Source organism: Euleptes europaea, chromosome 3 (assembly GCF_029931775.1).
Source record: "Euleptes europaea isolate rEulEur1 chromosome 3, rEulEur1.hap1, whole genome shotgun sequence".
Lineage (NCBI taxonomy): Eukaryota > Metazoa > Chordata > Lepidosauria > Squamata > Sphaerodactylidae > Euleptes > Euleptes europaea.
In genome coordinates this window covers 23,753,157-23,773,122 of record NC_079314.1, presented here as the reverse complement: position 1 = coordinate 23,773,122, position 19,966 = coordinate 23,753,157, and the positions used below count along the sequence as shown (strand labels likewise).

Genomic DNA, 19,966 nt, shown 5'->3' with positions numbered 1-19,966 from the left:
CACCAGCAGTAGAAAAGAGCATGAGTCCAACAGCACCTTAAAGAGTTTCTGGCAGGGTATATGAGCTTTCGTGAGCCACAGCTCACGTCTTCAGACACAGCTAGAACGGGCGTCTAATTCACTCTTCTCTACTTAAGGCTAGATGGACACACATTCTAGCTGTATCTGAAGAGGTGAGCTGTGGCTCACAAAATATCATATACCCTGCCAGAAATTTTGTTAGTCTTTAAGGTGCTGCTGGACTCCTACTCCTTTAATTCCAAAAGCACCAAAAACCTAGAGTCACTTTTTGAAGAAAATGATTTGTAAAAGAGGGTCGTGAGCATTTTTGGGGAAACTTCTTAGAGGCTCCTACAAGGAGAAAGCTGCTACTGAGAGGCTGCTTTCCCACTGCTACTTATCTTCCACCTGTAGCGTGCAGTCACATAAGAGGAATGGGTGTGTTCCTGGTCAATTCTCACCCTTGTGGGACAGCAGGCAGGTCCAATAGGCCTGGCCGGCACCCCACATGAGCAGTTTCTCTTGGACAAGACACCCAAATCTTCTGCGAAATGATGAGGGTCCTCTGGCCGAGAATGTAAAGGGGAAGGATTGGATCCCATCAGCTTTTCCATTCAATCTCACCTGGTTTCCATCCTCCTCGCAGACCCTGTTTGAACACATGAACACATGAAGCTGCCTCATACTGAATCAGACCCTTGGTCCATCAAAGTCAGTATTGTCCTCTCAGACCGGCAGCGGCTCTTCAGGGTCTCAGGCGGAGGTCTTTCACACCACCGACTTGCCTGGTCCCTTTAACTGGAGATGCCAGGGATTGAACCTGGGATCTTCTGCATGCCAAGCAGATGCTCTACCACTGAGCCACAGCCCCTCCCCTTGTGGGTCCCACAGTCCCCAGCGTAGCCACACCAATGGTCAAAAGGATCCCCTCCTTTCTCTTTTGCCTCGGGAAAAGCAGATAGGATCCAGCCCTAAGGTTCCTGCAGCTGGATGGTCAGAAAGCCACTGAGCTAAGTAGCGGATCAGTGGCCTCCTCTCTGCCTGCTCAGCAAGAGAGAAGCGCTGGGGACCCAGAGAAAAGGAGCACCGCCTTTCTTCTCCCGAGTAAGCAGCGTCTTCCCTTTCCCACCCAGATCAAAGCCATTCCAGTCACTGACAGCCTCTCCCCAAGGAGCTTCGGCTGCTCCACCCTCCTTTCTTCCTTTCCCAGGGAAGGCCAAACCACGTTTTCAGGCCGTGCTGCTTTTTGCTGCAGGCGTAACCTTTCCCCCTGAAGCTCTCAGGAGCACCTCGGATTTCAGAAGAGCTGAAAAGCCGCCTTGGCGTGCGTCAACCTGCTTTCTGTAGTCTCTGCTGAGACTTGTGAGCTTCGGGATTTCTCCTCTTCCCATCCTACAGTGCTTGCTAGACAGCAGGAGCTGTAGGATGCAAACTATTCCAGCGTTTACCACCCTGGCCCCTTGAAGAACTGGAGACCAAAAACTACAAAAAAGGGCAGGCATGAAAACGAACTTTTATTGGGGAAGAACACGGTAGCAAATCACCACGAACAGCAAAAGATCTTCTTGAGATTGCTACTCTTAACCCATTCTGAAGAGCCCCCCCCCCAAGGCCCACCACCTCTGTTGTCTTACGACAGGATGTCCCGAGTAAGAACCCCTCCCCTTGCAGAAGAAGACCCTGACAGAAGCAAAGGATCGCTCTTGCTTAACTCTGTCCAGCTGGTATTTGAGATCCTGGCCATTTCAAACAAAACTGACATTTCCTGTGGTTTTATTCCCCACCTCCTCAATATTAAATACTCAAAAAGGAAGTGCAGTCCTCCACTGCAGGTCAGGAAGACCTTTGCGTTAAGCATGTGCCGAACTAGAAACGTGAAACAAAACTAAGCTAGGAGTGTTCAGTTGCAGTAGAGGTCACGTACCAGGAACAGCCGCAGACAGGGATGCCCCCACCCAAAGCTGTCATGTGAGGAGGGGGTCAGGCGAGAACTTGAATCCCAAGCCAATTAATCAGTCCCCTTGCGTAGTCGAAATCCAGCTGGAGCTTCCAGGAACTGGCGCTGCCTCCTTATAAAAACAGGATGGGTTTGGGAAAGAAGGAGGGGGAAAAGAGGGGTGTACGGGGAGTCCCCGTCGTTCGGTGGTCTGCAAAATTCAGTTTCTGGGATCTTCACCGGCTTCTCCCCCTTCTTCTCCGGCGCACTCCGCCGTCCATAACGTGAGGTTGTCCCTGAGAAGCTGCATGATGAGGGTGCTGTCCTTGTAGGAGTCTTCGCTGAGCGTGTGAAGGTCACCCATGGCCTCGTCGAAGGTGGTCTTGGCCAGCTTGATGGCCTCTTCCGGGGCGTTGGCGATCTCGTAGTGGAAAACGGAGAAGTTGAGGGCGAGACCCAGGCGGATGGGGTTGGTGGGCTGCATCTCCTTCTTGCTGATGTCCATGGCCTCTTGGTATGCTTTCCGGGCATTGTCAATTATCTGCTTGCGGTCGTCCCCGGTGGCCACCTCAGCCAGATAGCGGAAATAGTCGCCTTTCATCTTCAGGTAGAACACCTTGCTCTCCGGGTCGCTCGCTTTCTTTATGAGGTGCTTGTCCAGGAGACCTAACACGACATTGCAGACGTTCTTCAGTTCGTTCTCGATCTTCTCCCGGTATTCATTGACCAGCTGTGATTTGTCATCTCCTTCCTCGGTCTTGTGCTCGATGCTGGAAATGACCCTCCAGGCAGACCTCTGGCAGCCGACCACGTTCTTGTAGGCCACGGAGAGGAGGTTGCGTTCCTCGTTGGAGAGCTCGGCTCCATCCTCCACCACCGCTTTCATGAAGTCAGCCATGTCCTCGTAACGCTCGGCCTGTTCGGCCAGCTTGGCTTTCTGCACTTGGTGGTTCCTTGCCATTTTGGGGGGGTCAGCGCGAGGGAGAGCCGATGGGGCAGGGAGGCTGGCTATGAGAGGATTCAGGCAGCTGCTCCAAGAGCCGTCAGAGTCTCTGCTGAGTTCAGCTCTTGGGATCGGCTTTTGGCTTGGCGTCTCAGCCTGGAGCAAGAACAAGGCGTGGCAAAGAAGCTCTCGGCGAACCCTCCCCCCCCAACTTCCTTTCTTTCAGCCTCTCCTTAAAAGGAAAGTCACAATGATTCACCTTGGAACAAGAGAGGGAACTGAATGCTTACCTGCTAAGGATGCACAAACACAGCCTGCTTGGAGACATCTTGGGCAAGGGGCCATCACCAGCCCTGGCACAGGCGTCAGTAGAAAAGATGGGCCACGACGGAAGGAGCCCGAGGAGCTTCGGCTCCCCTCCAGGGGGCAGTGTACATACACCTGTCCTATCCCACTACTGGTCCTGCAGTTACTGCTGGAATTCTTTTACCCTTCCTGTCTCTTCAGCAGAATGCATTTCTAAAGCTGTTAGTTTATGCTGTGAATGCCAGGGAAGATGTTTCATGCATATGTGTATGTGTTAAGTGCCGTCAAGTCGCTTCTGACGCATGGCAACCCTATGAAACAAAGTCCTCCAAAAGGTCCTATCTTTGACAGCCTTGCTCAGGTCTTGCAAACTGAGGGCCGTGGCTTCCTTTATTGAGTCAATCCATCTCTTGTTGGGTCTTCCTCTTTTCCTGCTGCCCTCAACTTTTCCTAGCATGACTGTCTTTTCCAGTGACTCTTGTCTTCCTTCATAATGTGACCAAAATACGATAGCCTCAGTTTAGTCATTGTAGCTTCTAGGGTCAGTTCAGGCTTGATTTGATCTAGAACCCACTGATTTGTTTTTTTGGCAGTCCACGGTATCCGTGACATTCTCCTCCAACACCACATTTCAAAGGAATCTACTTTCTTCCCATCAGCTTTCTTCAGTGTCCAGCTTTCACACCCATACATAGTAATAGGGAACACTGTGGCATGAATTAACTTAATCTTGGTGCCAAGTGACACATCTTTACACTTCAAAATCTTTTCTAGCTCCTTCATGGCTGCCCTTCCCAGTCTCAGTCTCATTCTGATTTCTTGGCTGCAGTCTCCCTTTTAATAGATACAGTCTGAACTGAGGAAGCTAGATGAAATGACTGTCATCTTCAGCTTGTAGCCTTCATCCTCAACTCCATCCTCAATTTTTAATCAGTGTTGTTTCAACCAGTATTTTATCACGAACATTAGACTTGAAATAATATGCATATATATATATATTAGGATCTTTCTATATATATAGTGGCCTCATGGTGCTTTTTCTTTCTTTACTGGAATTTTTTTACCCTGCATTTCCTACAAGTCCAGCTTATCTCATCAAATCCTTTGAAATCTACCTCCCTTTCTACACTTAAGGTCAATCATGATTTCCTAGGCTGTACTACTTTGGGCTGCTAGTGGGAATGTGTGATGTTTGAATTATGTCCAGTAGCACTCTGACTTGGATAGCCCAGGCTGGCCCAATGTTGTCAGATCTCGGAAGCTAAACAGGGTCGGTCCTGGTTGATACTTGGATGGGAGACCACTAAGGAAGTCTAGGGTTGCTATGCAGAGTCAGGCAACAGAAAACCGCTTTTGAAGATATCTTGCCTTGAAGAAGAAGATGGTTTTTATATGCCAACTTTCTCTACCACTTAAGGGAGACTCAAACCGGCTTACAATCCCCTTCCCCTCCCCACAACAGACACCCTGTGAGGTAGGCGAAGCTGAGAGAATGTGACTTGTCCAAGGTCACCCAGTGTCATGGCTCCAGGCTCTGTCACGTTCCAGGAAGAATCAGAACAATTAGCAGTCTCTCTGGAGACTGCAGTGGCCGAACCTCTTGAAGCAGCAGATGATGAGAAAGAGCCGATGGAAACAACAAAGCCGTCAGAGGGGTTGCAGGTCCCCTCGGAAGAATGTTCTACGGGAGAACAAAGACGGAGGAAGATTAGGCAGCTAATGAGCGACCGACGCAGGTCAGCACGCCTCCAAGCGAGGCGGCGAGAATTAACAGCTGCAGAAGAGGAGGACAGTGATTAATTGCCACACCTGCCTCTTCTGGAAACCGGCCTGATTTATGGAACAGGAAGACAGACGCTGTTTGTGGAAGCAACTTACTGATCTCTGGCATCAGACACTCTACTTCGGATTGCCCTGCCTGCTTTTTACTTCGGCCTGGACTTGGAACTACGGACTGCCTTGCTTGTGACCTGCCTACTCAAGCTATTGCCTCGCTCCTGATAAGTACTCCCCCGGCTTGACTTCTATTTTTTTTTATAATATTTTATTGCATTTTTATAATAAAACATACAAAAAATACAGAAAAAAAGAAGAGAAAAAAGAAACATAAAATACACAAAAAAGAAGGAAAAAAATACAAATACAGAGCACTAATTCTCTACTAATACATTATCCTTTTCTCTTTATAAAACCCCGTAGTGCCCTGGATCCAAATCTCACCCCCCACCACAGTGCCCTTCACCATTGGACTTCCGATGGAATGTTATGACAATACATAAAAATTCTATTATTATATCATTAATTAAAGACCAATTGTACTATAATTCGTTAACTATACTTACAAAATTCGTTTTTGCCAATTTATCCCAATATGCGGCGGCCTTTGACCATGTAGATTTAAATTCCTCCATATCTTTACCATGTAAAGAGACTGTAATTTTGGCCATCCGCATATACATCCATAATTTTTCTCTCCACTCTTTAATTGAAGGTTTATTTGTTTGCTTCCATTTTTTAGCAATTGTAATTCTTGATGCTGCAAAACTATATTGACATATGACTCTGTCACCTTTATCTAAATCTTTTTTTGGAATACCCAATAAACAAAAGGTGGGACCTCTCTTAATTTTTAATGTAATCAAATTGTTAGTTTCATTCAAAACTAACCGCCAAAATCTCCTAATTTTTTTACAAAACCACCAAGCATGCATAAATGTACCTATATCCGTACCACACTTCCAACAAAAAGCTTTATCTTCTTTTTTCATTTTACTTAATAATACTGGGGTTATGTACCATCTATAAAACATTTTATATAAATTTTCTCTTATTTCATTTGAAAAAGTAAACTTACACTCCTTTTCCCACAACTTTTCCCAAGTCTCCAAATCTATATTATAACCTAAATCTCTCATCCATTTCAACATCACTGGTTTAATCCTTTCCTGTTCTAGATTCATTTCTATAAGTACTTTATAGATCCTACCTATCAATCCTTTATTACCCTTGGATAATATAATCTCAAATTTAGATTTGGTTTGATTAAAACCCAACCTATTATCCTTATTAAAAACATCCCTTAATTTATAGTACATAAACCAATCTTTAATCTGAAGTTCTTCTCGTGTTTTCAATACCCATATCCCGTCTCTATACTCTATCATTTCTCTGTAATTATTACAGTCCAAATTTAAATGTGCACCTCTTCTTATAAATGCTTCTATAGGATTTATCCAACCGGGAGTTTTGCTTTCAAAAGCAACTTTATATTTATTCCAATAAATATAATACTGGAAGCAACAGAAAACTGGGAAAAACTGGGAAAACTGGGAAAAGTTTAACATCAAGGCCTACCTGCCTCTATATGAGCTGTACCACTAGGTGAACTGGGAGCCCCATTCCACCTAGGGCCACCTTTCTTGAACAGTTCTACTGTACTGCAAGCTCCCTTGGGGATAATTTCACAGGGCACTAAACCTTCTGATTTAAAACACATATAACCCCTGCATTCAAATTCATTTCTAGAGTTAGCCCAGTTTTCTACCTGAACTAGGGTTGCCAACTTCCAGGTACAAGCTGGAGACCTCCTGCTATTACAACTGATCTCCAGCCGATAAGAGATCAGTTCACCTGGAGCAAATGGCTGCTTTGGCAATTGGACTCTGTGGCAATGAAGTCCCTCCCCTCCCAAACCCCGCCCTCCTCAGGCTCTGCCCCCAAAATCTCCCGCTGGTGAATAGGGACCTGGCAAACCTAACCTGAACCTACACATGAAAACACATGAAGCTGCCTTATACTGAATCAGACCCTTGGTCCATCGAAGTCAGTATTGTCTACTCAGACCGGCAGCGGCTCTCCAGGGTCTCAGGCGGAGGTCTTTCACACCACCGACTTGCCTGGTCCCTTTAACTGGAGATGCCAGGGATTGAACCTGGGACCTTCTGCATGCCAAGCAGAGGCTCTGCCACTGAGCCACTCTTAATTCTGCTTCCCCCGCTCCCTCAGTATCGAAATAATTGCTGCAAAGGGGCCCTAATAAACATGTTCTCTGCGTGTGCTCGTCTGCTCGTGGCAGTCACAGTGTGCACAGTCACCGTGAAGTTTCACTCTCCGAAGGAAACCTGTTCCCGCTTGCTAAGAGGTGATTCCGTCCTTCTGACACTGCTAAAACACACACACACAATACCGCACCAAAAGGCTTTATGACACACTTCTTGCACTGCTTTGTGGCCCTTCGGTGATGCATCCCAGGTTAGCACGAGGGGAGGGGACGGGCGGGGCCCGATAACTCAGCTGCTCCAGTGTGAGAGTGACTTGCTCCACCAGGTGACTCACTAAGCTTTCCTTTTTGGTGTGGGCAAAATTCCTCCGTCACTTCTCATTCCGGTGACACACGGCTGGGTTCGGAGCCTTTCTTCTCAGCCTGAGAGACTGGGTGGGAGCAGGGGACGCAGGGATAAAGAAGGCGGTAACACCGGAGCACGCCCAGGCCTTCCCAGAAATTCCAGTTTATAGCACAGATAGCCATCTTCTGCATTCTCAGGGGCTTCGCGCTACTTCTCTAGACGGTGATCCAGAGGCCAGGAGTGCATGTTGCCAGGCGAGCTGGTCTGTTACTGGGGTCCCCCCAAAACTTAGGCTTCTCTGCATGGTAGGGTTGCCAACTACAGGTACTAGCTGGAGATCTCCTGCTATCGCAACTGATCTCCAGCCGACAGAAATCAGTTCACCTGGAGAAAATGGCCACTTTGGCAATTGGACTCTATGGCATTGAAGTCCCTCCCCTCCCCAAACCCCGCCCTCCTCAGGCTCCGCCCCAAAAACCTCCCGCTGGTGGCAAAGAGGGACCTGGCAACCCTACTGCATGGGGTTTGTGGGTTGTGGCCCCATGCCGCTTCGATTGACCTCACAATTTCTTCATGCATTTTTGGTGCCTTTAGTTTTCACTTTGTTTGCTTGTTTTCCTGGTTCCCCCCCCCCCCCCCCGGTTCTGCTGAGATTTTTACCCCGATGTCTTTTTCTGGAAGCCAATTCTGAGTCGCCTTTTTTCTCGGGCAAAATGCTTCTGTCTACTTCCTTTGTCCTGACCACCCCCACCCACTTCCACTCCACTTTTGGATAATTGGACTGTCATCGCTGTCAAACCACTCCCGCTTTCCCCCGGCCTAAAGACGTGTGGTTTCAATATGGATTTTAAAAAACAACACCAACCCTTATATCAATATAAGCATGCAAACACACAAGTTAGATTTAGCAGGTTCTCTGAATTCCCTGATTTCATTTAGAACAAAAATAAGTCTCTAGCCCTTTCCCTTGAGGAGATCTGCCTTTTTCCTTGTATCTCCTTCTTCCTTATATAGGGCTGGGGAATTACCTTTTAAAAAAAATAAAAGCTGGGGATTCAGAGAATCTGATATCGATACAATGATATTTTATGCCAATTTTTTAAAATGCTAGTTTTGGTATGTGTGTGTGTGGGGGGGTGGCTACTTCCAGTGCCAGAAAAAAGAGGTGCAGTTTGAAAGGGACATCGTACTTCAGATTAGGGTTGCCAGCTCCATGTTGGGAAGTACCTGGAGATTTTGGGGGTGGAGTCTGAGGAGGGCGAGGTTTGGAGAGTGGAGGGACTTCAATGCCATAGCGTCCAATTGCCAAAGTGGCAATTTTCTCCTGGGGAACTAATCTCTATCAGCTGGAGATCAGTTCTAATAGCAGGAGATCTCCAGCCACCCCCTGGAGGTTGGCAACCCTACTTCACATATAGTTCATAAACGGATGGGTCGCAGAGCTGCTCTCCATTTAGCCTTCCCTCTGCAAAGACAGATGTTCCCCCACGGACCCAAAAGGAATGCCTCCTGTGCGCTTAGAGTTGCCAGGTCCCTCTTCACCACCAGCAGGTTTGGAGAGTGGAGGGACTTCAATGCCATAGTGTCCAATTGCCAGAGCGGCCATTTTCTCCAGGGGAACTGATCTCTATCAGCTGGAGATCAGTTGTAATAGCGGGAGATCTCCTGCTAGTACCTGGAGGTTGGCAATCCTATGTGCACTTCTGAAGAACCTTTAGTGGAGGGAAACCAGGATTAGCTGTCTAATTTGGGGAAGATGTTGGCTACCAGAAACATGCAGGCAGGTGCTACAGTGCCCATAGGCACTACGTTGGGGGTTTGGAGATTCATCAGATTTTCATCCCATCCTTCCAATCTCAAAGCAGCATACATGGTTTCCCCTCCTATTTTATTCTCACAACAAGCTTGTTAAGTAAGCCAGGCTTAGATGTTGGTTCTATGGTCTGGTTCCATGGACAGTAGGCAAAATACATGGCAGAGCAAGGATTTCAATCCAGGTTTCCATTGTAATCGATAATCCCATTCACAAGCGGGTCAAGGCTTTATAATATTCTCCAGCACAGCGTTGAAGACAAAAGATTTACACATTGTGTATGCATCTCCATAAAAAGCTTAAAAGATTAGCATTCCGGTGTGGAATGTATGTATTACAATTTGAATTACAATTTCCTTACAATTTGACAGCATTTTCCATAGGAGTGAAACTACTTTTACTTTCACTTGATCCCAGTTTGGGTCCGGCCCCACCCGGCTCCTCAGGGGACAGCTCGGGCATTTCAGGTTTATAACACGTGCGCACGTGCACACACAAATCCAGACATTTCCCCTCAAGGAAGTGGTTCTGCTTCAGGGATGGGGCATTTTTCCCAGCACCAAAATTGCAACTTATTCTTTCTCCAGCTAGGAGGGCTATTGTGAGTCGGAATGGGGTGTGAACAGTGGTTCTGCTACATGTCAAAAGCACTTATTATGTCTTTATGGGTTCATTGTACATGGCCTTGAGTGTTTTTTTAAAGGAGACATAGAAATGAAACAAGCAGGAATGTCATCCGGTTACAGAAACCTTAGCCAATCAATCATACATGTTTTAACCAGTGAAATAATTGAACTGATCTGCATACATTTACCAATGAATAAATCACCACTGTGCTTTAAAAAGCACCCTTTAAAAAATGGTCCATCTACATGTGTCTGCTTTATAAGAGGCATTTCCTCTTCTAAAGGTGGGATGTTCCTCCTCACACATCATAAAGCATACGAGTTGAGTCTGGGTCCTAATCTCGTTTCAGGTCTCCGCACAATTGCCTCAATTCCTGCATGTGCATCGTGAAGGTAAGATTCAGGACCATGATGAAAGAAGAAGAGGAGGAGGAGTAGTTGGTTTTTATATGCCAACTTTCTCTCTCACTTAAGGGAGAATCAAACCAGCTTACAATCACCTTTCCTTCCCCTCCCCACAACAGACACCCTGGGAGGTAGGTGGGCCTGAGAGAGCTCTAAGAGAGCTGTGACTGGCCCAAGCTCACACAGCTGGCTTCGGGTGTAGGAGTGGGGAAACAAATCCAGTTCACCAGAATAGCCTCCGCCGCTCATGTGGAGGAGTGGGGAATCAAACCCGGTTCTCCAGATCAGAGTCCACTGCTCCAAACCACCACTCTTAACCACCTCACCACGCTGGCACATAGAGAAGGGGCTTCAGCTTTCTCTACACCATTTTCCCAGCCTGGAACAGTCCTGGGGGATGCTACCAGGAAATGCAAGTTTTCCCCAAATAGCACTTTCCCTGGGGGAAATGGCACTGAGGGAAAGCTGAAGGCCTTTCTCCACGTGCACCATGGTCCTGATCCCAATTGGACGCTGCATGTTCAGGAACTGAGGCACAACCGCAATTCATGTGTGATTGTGTCACTTCCTCTGACGCAGGGTGGGAGACCCAAACCCTGTGTACACCGTAATGCAGCGGTTCCCAAACCTTTTGAGTCATGGAGCACTTTTCAGGACAGGAATTCATCACGGAGCACTGATTTTCACCTAGCACCTATATACTAAACCGAACGACAGTAGTATTTTTCTTTCCAATCGCTTCACAGAGCACTAGGAGATGTTTTGTGGAGCACCAAGTGCTCCGTGGAGCAGTTTGGGAACTGCTGCCATAACGTGTGAGGAATGTCACGTGTAGGTTTATGTGCAGTTTTTGTCAGAACATGTACTCGAGTGTTTTTTGTAAATTAGTTGCATCCTTCATGGATCAAAAGCTTTTAAAATCAACCAATCAAGGGTTGCAGGCTATGTTAGAAAGCAATGGCGGAATAACGCCTATGATATAACTACCTATGAGGGATGTAAGTTCTGTTGCCCCAGAAGGTCAAATCAGAACCAACAGGTTGAAATTTAAAGAGTCTCCGTCTAGACATTAGGAAGAATTTTCTAACAGAGCGGTTCCTCAGTGGAACAGGCTTCCTTGGGAGATGGTAAGCTCTCCTTCCCTGGAGGTTTATAAGAAGAGGTTAGATGGCCATCTGTCAGCAATGCTGATTCTATGACCTTAGGCAGATTACGAGAGGGAGGACATCTTGGACATCTTCTGGGCATGGAGTAGGGGTCACTGGGTGTGTGTGTGTGGGGGAGGTGGTTGTGAATCTCCTGCATCATGCAGGGGATTGGACTAGATGACCCTGGTGGTCCCTTCCAACTCTATGATTGTATGATCCTCCAAACTCCAATGGGGAGTCTCAGTGTGCTTTCCATGCAGATTCAGCCCCTGGCATCCCCGGTTAAAAAGGCACCTTGGGTAGTAGCAGGTGATGAGAGGGCTTCTCTTTATCCAAGACCCTAGAAAGCCCCTCCCTCCAATTAAACATGTCCTTCTGCTGGTCATCAGACTTTTCAGCAAAGCCTTTAAAAACAACCCTACTTTGCTTCTCCATTGCGACGCGACTGTCCCCTAAACCATCCCAGAGACTCATCGCTGATCCCAAAATTCTGCCCCGTCATGCTGGTTTTGTCCATCTCAAGGCAAGGCAGAAGGCAGCTTCGTGTGTTCATATGCCCACGTTGGAACCCTAACTAAGAAGGGAGGCCGCCTGTTTGCAGTGGTGGGAATAGAAAATGTTAGGTACCTAAGGTTGATAATTGCACGCATTTTATATGGGGGACATATACAGCCCAGTATAACAACTTGAGACAATCTTACCAGATGTTTGTATAATTGGTAATGTATTATACAACCTGCCCTGACCTGGATGGCCCAGGCTAGCCTGATCTCGTCAGATCTCAGAAGCTAAGCAGGGTCAGCCCTGGTTAGTATTTGGATGGGAGACTGTCAAGGAATACCAGGGTTGCTGCGCAGAGGAAGGCACTGGCAAACCACCTCTCTTAGTCTCTTGCCATGAAAACACCCCAGAAGGGGTCGCCATAAGTCGGCTGCGACTTGACGGCACTTTACACACACACAAATTATACATCCTATATACATGCCTGGTCAGATATATATTGTCTTTTTATGTGTGTGTGTATATATATATATATATATATATATATATATATATATATATATATATATATATTATATATATATATATATATATATATATATATATATATATGTAAATGTGTGTGTTTTACATGGGTTTCAATTGACCACTGAGGAAGGCCAAACAGGCCGAAACGCGTCTGGTGTGTGGTTATAGATATCAACCTTAGGAAATGCCATTGTGCTGTTTTAGCATTTTTTTTAAAAAAATTATCTTGACATAGTGTTTTAAATAAATTATATTTTCATTATCTATATATTTTATTTATCCCATCCAACCTTGGGTGCCCAGCTTCTGTTTTCTAGGTTGGGTTTCATTCCCCTCTTTTTTCTTGTATTATTGAGAACAGAAATGTACCAGGGTTCCAAAACTAGGAGCACGGAAAGCTGCCAGCTAGGAGCCCCGTGGTGCAGAGTGGTAAGCTGCAGTACTGCAGTCCAAGCTCTGTTCACAACCTGAGTTCGATCCCGACGGAAGTTGGTTTCAGGTAGCCGGCTCAAGGTCAACTCAGCCTTCCATCCTTCCGAGGTCGGTAAAATGAGTACCCAGCTTGCTGGGGGTAAAGGGAAGACGACTGGGGAAGGCACTGGCAAACCACCCCGTAAACAAAGTCTGCCTAGGAAACGTCGGGATGTGCCGTCACCCCATGGGTCAGGAATGACCCGGTGCTTGCACAGGGGACCTTTACTTACTTTATAGGTGGCCTATATATCATTGATCACCATTACTCTGCTGATTTAGCGAAACGTCTCTCTCGACCTTCCAGAGCGGGATTCTGCGCTAGGAAAACAAAACAGGAAATGCTGGGGAAAGCTGAATGCGTATAAATTATGCCAATCAAAAGTGTTTCCTCTGCAGTACGTTGACTATTTTTGCTTCTAACTAGTCATACTATGAAATGAAATGACACATGGCACAGATGACTGAACATCTTACTCAGCTACCCTGAGTAAGATGGCTCCAGACATTACCTCACCTGCTTTCCTGTCTGTCTGCACCATGAGGGCTAGAAACGTTAAAAAAACTAAAAAAACGAAATGAAAGTCAAGATGCTGATTGCTGCCGCTGAGATCAAGCTGAATTCTTGTGCGGTATACATGCAGCCACTCCCCAACCAAACCCTCAGTATTTTTTATACCCCGCCTTTCTCTCATGTCTCAGGGCAGCTTACGATTCCTTGATTAAAACCACGCACAATGTAATTAAAACCTCATTTCTCCCTCCCGTCCCAAAAAAGACCTGAAGCTTAAACTCTATGAAAAGGCCTCGCTGATAAAATTGCCTCCCAGAGCTTCCCAAAAACAATTCCTAAAAATGGTACTCTCCGCATCTCTCAGGCAGACCACCTCACTAGGTGGGAGCCACCACAGAGAAGGAACCAGCTCTAGCAGATGACAAGTAGGCCCCCTTAAGCAAGGGGACTAGAAGGAGGGGCTGTGGCTCAGTTTGTAGAGCATCTGCTCAGCATGCAGAAGGTCCCAGGTTCATTCCCCGGCATCTCCAGTTCAAGGGACTAGGCAAGTAGGTGATGTGAAAGACCTCCACCGGAGACCCTGGAGACCCCACTGCTAGGCCTTTTGGAGGGGCCCTGGCTCAGTGACAGAGCCTCTGCTCGGCATGCAGAAGGTCCCAGGTTCAATCCCTGGCATCTCCAGTTAAAGGGACTAGGCAAGTAGGTGATGTGAAAGACCCCTGCCTGAGACCCTGGAGAGCCGCTGCCAGTCAGAGTAGACAATACTGACTTTGATGGACCAAGGGTCTGATTCAGTATATGGCAGCTTCATGTGTTCAAAGGTGGAAATCAGAAGGCAGCTGTTAGTACACAGGATGGATGAAGAGAGACAGTCCTTCAAGAACTGGGGCTCACCTGTTTTCAAATTTTTGTTTCCCCTGGAGATCGCTAAATTAAAATCACTGGAAAAATCAAATCAAAAGAATTCCTTGGTAGTCAGCGCAGCCACCCACCAGGTTTTTTTGTTTAGATTTAGAGCACTGTCTTCAAACTCTGGTAAGTTCTCAAGGGAGTGCCTTCTATCTGAGGAGCGAATCACGGCACACTTAATTACATGCTTGCGCTGTGTCTTTTCACGACAAACGCATAGCTTGTGATCACGCCACCAAGGAACTTTCGCAGGCCACACAAGGAGCCCCGTGCCGGCTCAGTTCTGCTTTTCAAGGTAGATGCTCTTTGGACAACCCTTTCAATCCTTTGTCCCCCGAGCATTGGGTATGCTGCCTTTGAACATGCACGTTACATCTACCATAGCCAACAATTGTAGGGAATAAATACTTAGTATTCATAATTCCAGAGGGACAGCCATGTTGCAGACCATGTGCAGCACAATTAAACAACAGTGCGGCAATATCTCAAAGACTAACACAATTCATTGCAGCATCAGGTTTTTTTGTGGGTCAGAGCTCACTATTTATTTTATTATTTACTTCATCTTTCATCCCAACTGGGACCCAAAGCTGCTTATGGTCGTTTATACATGGATACTTTCACTCATGTTTGCCCCCGGTCTGTCTCGGTTGTTCCTTGGAGTTATGCATGAGTTTTCCGTCCATTAGAAATTACCTCGCTGCCAGCCCTCGTAAAGTCCGGGTCTTCCCATTCCTCTGTTAACCCGATTCTTCCATCTTCCCTGAGCAAAGCCCGGGTGAAATCCCCATGCAGAAGGCAAAGTGTGGGGCAAGCAAGCTTGGTTTCACTCACAGCCAATTACAAAACAGCATGTTCAGAGGCGGGAATTCAAATGCTTCCTGCTTCCTCGGAGCTCTTTCTGAGCAGAAAATCTTTTTAAAACAGGCTTGGATTTCTCTCCCCCCACCCTTTCAGATTGCTCCGTTTTTTATGTTGTTGTTCTTAAAATGCTTTTTTATGTGGCAATTGGGTAGGGGGGGATTTTCAATCACAGTAAGCACTACAAGTCAGCCCATTACAAAGCAGCATTTAAAGGGACGGGACTTGATTTGAGCTTGGAGACTGCTGGTGCATAGACTCTCTACAGGAAAGTGTGGGTCCAGCAAGCAACAAACCTCAGGTAAAACTCCCATGCATAAATGACCTATATCACCTTCTTCTCCTCCCTTTTATTCTAACAATCCTGTAAGGTGGGTAGGCTGAGGGTGTGGGACTGGCCCAAGGTCATCCAGCAAGCTTCCATGGGGAGTCAAACCTGGGTCTCCTGGATCTTAGTCCGACTCTCTAACCTCTATAGCGCACTGACTCTCAATGCATATGATGGAGTGAACTCTGACTCACAAAAGCTTATGTTGGAAGAAGTTTTGTTAGTCTTTTAAGGTGATATTGGGCTCCTCTTTTAACTTAGCATTTATGTAGCTGTTTGTGTCCAAAGCATCACACTATTCCTCACGACAGCCCTGTAAGGTCAGACAATACAGTACAGCAGATGCAGGGGCTGAGGCTAGGAGAAAGGGCTTACCTGTGCCCTTCCACTGACCTCATGGCCAACAGCTGATTTAAATGGGGTGTTGCTTAGTACGCACTTCCAGCCGTGGCAAGGCCTTTTCAGTGGTTGCTCCAGGATGCGGGAATACCTTCTCTTGAGAAGTCAGCTTGTTCCATCTTTGAGGATGTTTCACAATTGTTGTGGCGTATACACTGTATGCTTCCTGGGCTTCTAATTAAATGTCATTCTCTCTGCCTGCTCTTTTATGCTGTTATTTCAACGTTGTTTTGTTGAAATAAACTTGAATTTATTCCTATCTTTGCTTTATTCTCTCTGTTGTGTGGCACTTTGGAACTCGGGTTTTTAAAAGTGGTTTATAAATTGCATAAACAAAAAAAATTACCATCAACAAGGGGGGAAGGGTTCCTTATTTACATAAATGGTAATTGCTCCCATCTTTCCTTCTCATCCCTGTTGCCTTCCCATGATCACACTGAACTGCAAGCAATATTTTTTTGGCTTATAAAGCACCTCGTCCTTCTGCTGTTTGAATAATAATGAGGTAAGGCTTACATTCCCATTCAGCAAGGCAAGCTAGAATGCAAAGCAGCTGGGTGGAGAATTCATACCCGCAAAAAAGCTATCTTCAATTGCCATTCCAATAGACAGAGCAAAGGCCCTACTTCCTGTGTGTGTTAAGTGCCGTCAAGTCGCTTCTGACTCATGGTGACCCTATGAATCAATGTCCTCCAAAATGTCCTATCTTTGACAGCCTTGCTCAGATCTTGCAAATTGAGGGCTGTGGCTTCCTTGATGGAGTCAATCCATCTCTTGTTGGGTGTTCCTCTATTCCTGCTGCCCTCAACTTTTCCTAACATGACAATCTTTTCCAGTGACTCTTGTCTTCTCATAATGTGACCAAAATATGATAGCCTCAGTTTAGTCATTTTAGCTTTTAGGGTCAGTTCAGGCTTGATTTGATCTAGAACCCACTGATTTGTTTTTTGGCAGTCCACGGTATCCATGACACTCTCCTCCAATACCACATTTCAAAGGAATCTACTTTCTTCAATGTCCAGCGTTCACACCCATACATAGTAATAGGGAATACGAAGGCATGAATCTTGGTGGCCAGTGACACATCCTTACACTTCAGAATCTTTTCTAGCTCTTTCATGGCTGCCCTTCCCAGTCTTAATTTCCTTCTGATTTCTTGGCTGCAGTCTCCCATTGGGTTGATGATGGAGCCAAGGAATAGAAAGTCTTCAACAATTTCAATTTCCTCATTGTCAACCTTAAAGTTGTGTAATTCTCCTGTAGTAATTACTGAAGTCTATAATAATAATAATTTATTAGGTCTATGACCACAGTCTTGAACCAAGGAAAGAGGGAGGGGAACACAAAGGAAGGATAGAAAACATAAAACGAAGTAAACATAGCAAACATAAGACAATATTAAATTAACAGTGCTAAAAACCAGGTGTCAGCCCGATAGATAAAATTCCTAGCTAAAATAAACTAGGGGCAGAGCGATCTGACTAAAAGTTGCCAGAAGTAGGCATTGAGAGTTCTTCTTAAGTGCAACCACTCTGGCCAAAAAATGAGCCGCATTCAATGTTACCAAAGCATTACTGACATTACTGAAGTCATAAGTAGGAAGCCCTTCCTACTTATCCAAAATATTCCAGGGTAGCATTCTCTCTGCACTCTAAAATGTATCTAAAATGTTACATCAAGGTTCTCTGAATTCTAGCCTCATTAACAGAGCATGAGGGCAAAGCAGGCCTGGGTTTTCAAGCCTGGTGTGACCTGGATGGCCCAGGCTAGCCTGATCTCGTCAGATCTCAGAAGCTAAGCAGGGTTAACCCTGGTTAGAAATTGGATGGGAGACAAGGAATACCTGGGTTGTGACGCCGAGGAAGGCAATGGCAAACCACCTCTGTTAGTCTCTTGCCTTGAAAACCCTGATGGGTTGCTGTAAGTCGGCTGCGACTTGACGGCACTTTACACGCACAGAGATGTATCCAAGTTTCCTGCATTCAGAGCAACCTTTCTGCATTCGGCTTGTCGACTTCTGCACATTGGGCCAGGACCTCATCACGGCCCTGCTTGATCCAACTGTGACTTATGACGCACACCCCATGGTCTCCAGCTGGTGCACAATGGAGAGGGAAGAACAGCTGTGGTGGGAAGGGGTCTTTCACAGAACCTTCCTTGCTACTACTGTCTTGGATAAGCTTCTGCAACACAATCTGAAGATGAGCGTTCAAGTGCTGGTTGCAGCCCAGAGAAAGGCCGGGTAAGCCCATTCCTGTCTGACAAAACGTCTGTAGGTTTTATCAGGGGTGGGGAACGTCAGGCCCAGGGGCCGTATAACGCCTGCGAAATCATTTGGCCTGGCCTTTTGTGGGTCCTGTCAGATCTCTAGGTCAGAAGGATCTAAGACTGGCGATCCGCCCCCTCCCATGGACAGGAATAGCCTCTATTCAAGGCGGATGTGAGTTTGTTTTGCTGAGAAAAGGAACCTTTTTTCCACCTTGCAGAAGTCGTTAGCTATGGAGCTGCTAGGACCGCCCAAGAAACTGTGTTAACCCTTTCCCACCTGGGCCATGGAGAAATGTGTTCCCTCTGTACTACAAGAGGGCTGGGGGCAGAAGTGGTGACAATGGTGGGGTTAAAGGGGGCAGGGCCAGAATGTGCAGGCGGGGGGAGAGCCAGTGTGTCCTCATTTCATCCCTGCAGGAGGAGGTAGCAGGAGCCAGATGTAGAATCCGGCCCTGACCATGCAGAGCAGGAGCAACTCCGGCGTGCAGCTAGACGGCTACACCCGGCTGGTGCAACAGACCATCCTGTGCCACCAGGTGGGCGAGTGCACTACCGGTTGGATGCTTGCGTTGCTTGCCCGTGCCGGGTGGGGGTCAGCTGGGGCAGCTGCCTGCTTGGGGCTTAGTCGGCTAATTTTTAAGTTGATAATTTTGTATGGGCCGTGAATTATGTTATAAATATCCAAATGGCCCTTGGCGGAAATAAGGTTCTCCACCCCTGGTTTATATGCTTAACCGGCTCTCCATAGTCTTGGCGTTCAGGCTCTCTGCATGCAAATGAAGAGGAATGGAGAACTAGTGATGCAAGGCCAAGTCGGCCGCAAATGTGGCTCTGACCCGCTGGGCTACACTCCTCCAGCACTCATCTTGTGTTTCTCTTGGGGAGGGGCTGTGGCTCAGTGGTAGAGCCTCCACTTGGCATGCAGAAGGTCCCAGGTTCAATCCCCGGCATCTCCAGTTCAAGGGACTAGGCAAGGAGGTGATGTGAAAGACCTCGGCCTGAGACCCTGGAGAGCCGCTGCCGGTCTGAGTAGACAGTTCTGACTTTGATGGACCAAGAATCTGATTCAGGATAAGGCAGCTTCAGGTGTTCATGTGTTCTCTCCCCAGCTCTCTCGGTCTGCTGCCCACAGACCTGGTGAGATCCTTATACTGGTTTCTCCCCTCTCTGCCATGTGATTCTGAAGTCGCATGACTTCCTGTCAGATGTCTGCAGCTCCGTGGTTCTTCGTGTCTGATGAAGATCGTGGAGTTAAAGAGTTCCCCAGCACCACAGCAATCCTTTCTGGAATCTCAGGAGCTGCCTGCCAAAGCGCATCCAGAACCAAAAGTCTCAAGGGCACAGTTCTGTGCTTTAAGGCGGGCTGCAGAGTCTCATGGTCCAATTTGCAGGATCATCATGTATATATATATTATATTACACTCCCTATATATTATATTACACTCCAACAGGAGAAGGGGGAAGAGCCACAAGTACAGCTGAGCACACAGAAACCAGACAAACGTGCAGTAGGATAGGAGAACTTTTATTGTTACAAAAGTGAAAGGCATTAATGGATTTCAAACCCTACCAAACAATACTCAAGGGGGCCAGCTGGATCTGGTTTGGTTCTATGTGTAGAGCCTTCTGGTGCCTTTCTCGTCCTCCGTTCTGCTCCTTAGCCC

At 46.8% G+C, this 19,966-nt stretch overlaps 1 protein-coding gene across 1 annotated transcript; it reads right to left on the bottom strand.

Moving 5' to 3' along the window:
- Window positions 1-2,114: 2,114 nt before the first annotated feature.
- Window positions 2,115-3,028, bottom strand: SFN (stratifin). Its single transcript, XM_056847680.1, has one exon. The coding sequence runs from the start codon at window positions 2,895-2,897 to the stop codon at window positions 2,157-2,159; it is 741 nt and encodes a 246-aa protein (XP_056703658.1). The 5' UTR covers window positions 2,898-3,028; the 3' UTR covers window positions 2,115-2,156.
- Between the last annotated feature and the right edge of the window lie 16,938 nt (window positions 3,029-19,966).